Here is a 3,251-nt window from a genome sequence, read left to right as displayed (position 1 = left end):
AGAAAATAGATATTTATATATATTGACAAATAAATTTACCTTTACATAGAGTAAAAAAAATAGGATAATGAGAAAACAGTGAAGAAATCAAGAGTTTATCTTCTTTTGTGTGTGATTGAGCAGTATTAAGATAACGATTAAAAGCAGGATTCATATATTTTATATTGCAGCTTGTGAACAATAGCATCATCAGTTACAAGTTTCTATCTCATGATCCAATTACTTGTTCAGTGTGTCTTCTGTGAGAATCAGAAGAGTATCTGTAACTTGGGGAGTTGTTCAGAGATCAGATTTTTGTTGTTGTTGCATCCTTTGCCGATCTCCATGAATGTGATCCCAAGTAAACTATCCCATCTGGATTTCATAGTTCAATTCTGATGTCCCTTTTTTATTTTTTTATTTTTTTATTTTTTTCATAAAATTGTGAATACATGTATAACTGTAAACAAAGTTTATACTGAAATAAAAAGGAAAAAGAAACGAATACAATATAATTTGATTTCAGAATGGGAACGTTTCAACTAAACACTGCAATACATTTAATCTGCCACCATTTCTACCCCTCTTACACAATTATAACAATGGCCAGGTATAGGGTGATGAGTTTATTGAGTTAATAAAAACACAGACTTGCAGACACACACACACACACACACACACACTCATCATCATCATCATCATCATTGTTTTCTTCTTGGTTTTATGCTTTCTTTCCTTGATAATATATTGTATTGTAGTTACTCATCACCAACTATTGTAGTACCACCACTATTTATGACGATACTTGTTTACACTATAACCATGTAGTAACAATGAATATATAACAAAGCAGGGTACAACCTAACAATCCAACAAACTCTTCATGAACTATACACGAACCAACAAATGATATTCTGACAAACTACCAAAATGAAACCTTATGATTTCCTGCAATTAATGCCTATTCTCCCTGTCTTTCACTCAGACTGCTACTATTTATAGTCATTCAGTCAAGTCTATTCTCGCAGGGGCTGTTGTGACTCTTGCCACAACATAATATGAGCAGAGCAGGTTGTAATGGTCTGAGACAGGCCAGGTGACCATATCTTGCTTCCCACATTTTAATCTGACATAGTTTATATATACACACATACATACTCATCATCATCATTTAGTGTACACTTTCCTCCGTGATGGCATGGGTTAGACAGTTTGACTGGAACTGGTAAATTGGAGAGTTGTATCAGGTTCCAGTCTGATTTTGACTTGGTTTCTAAGGCTGGATGTCCTTCCTAATGCCAACCACTCTGAGTGTAGTGGATGCCTTTTATGTATCACTGGCACCACCTACAACTATGATTTCACTTGACAAGTCTTCTGAAGTACAGCAAATCACCAAAGGTCGCAATCGCTTGTTGTTACCTCCATGAGACCCCACATTTGAAGATCATGCTTCAACACCTCATCCAATGTCTTCATAGCACCCCCAAATTAGACTAGAGCAACAATTTTTGTGTTTGCCTCAATTTCTCTGTAAACCAGTACTATATTCTGCTTTAATGACTAGAATTTTACAAAATGACTCTTTGCAAACATCTACTCCTCAAATTGGAAAATAATTATCAGAAAAGCCATCCTTATTCAATGTTTTCAAATATATCATCATCATCATCATCATCATACTCATCCTCACCACCACCACCACCACCATCATCATTATCACATCCTGTTTTCCATGCTTGCATTGGTTGGTTGGTGTCTATTGAGGTAAATTTTCTTTGGCTGGGTGCTCTTCCTCTTGCCAACTGTCACTAGTTTCCAAACAAGGGACTATTTCCCCATGACCAGACATGTTTTGCTTGTTCCTATATATATATATATATATATATATATATATATATATATATATCATCATCATCATTGTCATTTAGTGTCCGTTTTCAATGCTGGCATGAGTAAGACAGTTTGACAGGTGCTAGTAAGCCAGAGAGCTGTATCAGGCTCCAGTCTATTTCAGCTTCGTCTCTATGGCAGGATGCCCTTCCTAACACCAACCATTGTGTACTGGGTACCTTTTATGTGTCTTTGGCATGGGTGCCTCTTATGTGTTACCAGCACTGTTGCTTTCCCATGTCACCGGTACTGATGTATGTATGTATTTGTGTATTGTGTGTGTGTGTGTGTGTGTGTACATATGTACGTAGGTACATATATATGTATATATGAATGTATGCATGCATGCATGCACATTTGCATATACACAGAAGCTTACAGTTTTTCCTTGTAATTGGATGTTCACTATTGAATGGAATCAAATAATGTAATATTGCTTTTTTTGGTTTTCTTTCCCATATAGGTTTAAAACTATTAACTTTAGTGGCATACATGGCAATTCTTGTTGGCCTCTATGTCATTCCACTGTTTATTGAATCTCCATGTGTCCGACCAGCAGATAGTTTGCCTTCCAAACCAAGATTATTTGCCCACCGAGGTGCGTCAGGGGTATGTATTCGCTTATTTATTTTTGAACTCTAAAATAATAATTATTTTTAGTAGTATGTTCTTGGTTCATTAATTAAAGAAAGATAAAAAAAAGGCAGATTTTATCTCTTATAACATTTGAATGAAAAGAAATGGGAAAACAACATCATCATCATCATCATCATAGTTTTAATGACCACCTTTCCATACTTACAGGAGTCAGATGGAGCTTATTGAGGCAGATTTCTCTATTGCTGGATACCTTTCCTGTCACCAACCCTTACCTGTTTCCATGCAAATCACTATTACCCCATCAGTAAACAAGTTTATGCAGAATATTGGTAATGATACTACTTTGTATGACAGAGATACAACCATCATGTGTTGTCAAGACAAAGCGACATAAATGTATACATACTCTCTCTCCCTGTTTCTCACACACACATACAAATAAACAACCGAACAAACAACCAAAGAGATATAAATGACAAGGGAACAAGAAATGATGTAATCAACTTCATTAGGTTACCGCTGTTTCTATTATAAGGTGATACTCAAACACTTAACTATGAGTTCCTTGCATCTTATAGCAGAAACAGCTGTAAGCTAATGAATTTCATAACGTAATTTCTGGTTCTTTTGTCATTTATGTAATCTCTTATTACACTCTCTACTTGACTAATGCATGTATATTGACAGGGTTAAAGTATGCTCTGAAGCATGTATATTGACAGGGTTAAAGTAGAAGACACCCAAGACGTTACACAGTGGGACTGAACCTGAAACCATGC

At 35.6% G+C, this 3,251-nt stretch overlaps 1 protein-coding gene across 6 annotated transcripts in view; it reads left to right on the top strand.

Moving 5' to 3' along the window:
• LOC106875497 (glycerophosphodiester phosphodiesterase domain-containing protein 5) overlaps positions 1–3,251 on the top strand; it is a 216,853-nt gene that overhangs the window by 132,315 nt on the left and 81,287 nt on the right. For all 6 annotated transcript variants that reach the window (XM_052968174.1, XM_052968173.1, XM_052968175.1 and 3 more), the window contains one exon: positions 2,336–2,481. In XM_052968174.1, the coding sequence (XP_052824134.1) occupies positions 2,336–2,481 (146 nt within the window). The remainder of the gene's footprint in view (positions 1–2,335; positions 2,482–3,251) is intronic.

Source organism: Octopus bimaculoides, chromosome 5 (assembly GCF_001194135.2).
Source record: "Octopus bimaculoides isolate UCB-OBI-ISO-001 chromosome 5, ASM119413v2, whole genome shotgun sequence".
Classification (NCBI taxonomy): domain Eukaryota; kingdom Metazoa; phylum Mollusca; class Cephalopoda; order Octopoda; family Octopodidae; genus Octopus; species Octopus bimaculoides.
The sequence above is the reverse complement of the archived record's forward strand: the minus strand, read 5'-3'. Positions and strand labels throughout refer to the sequence as shown.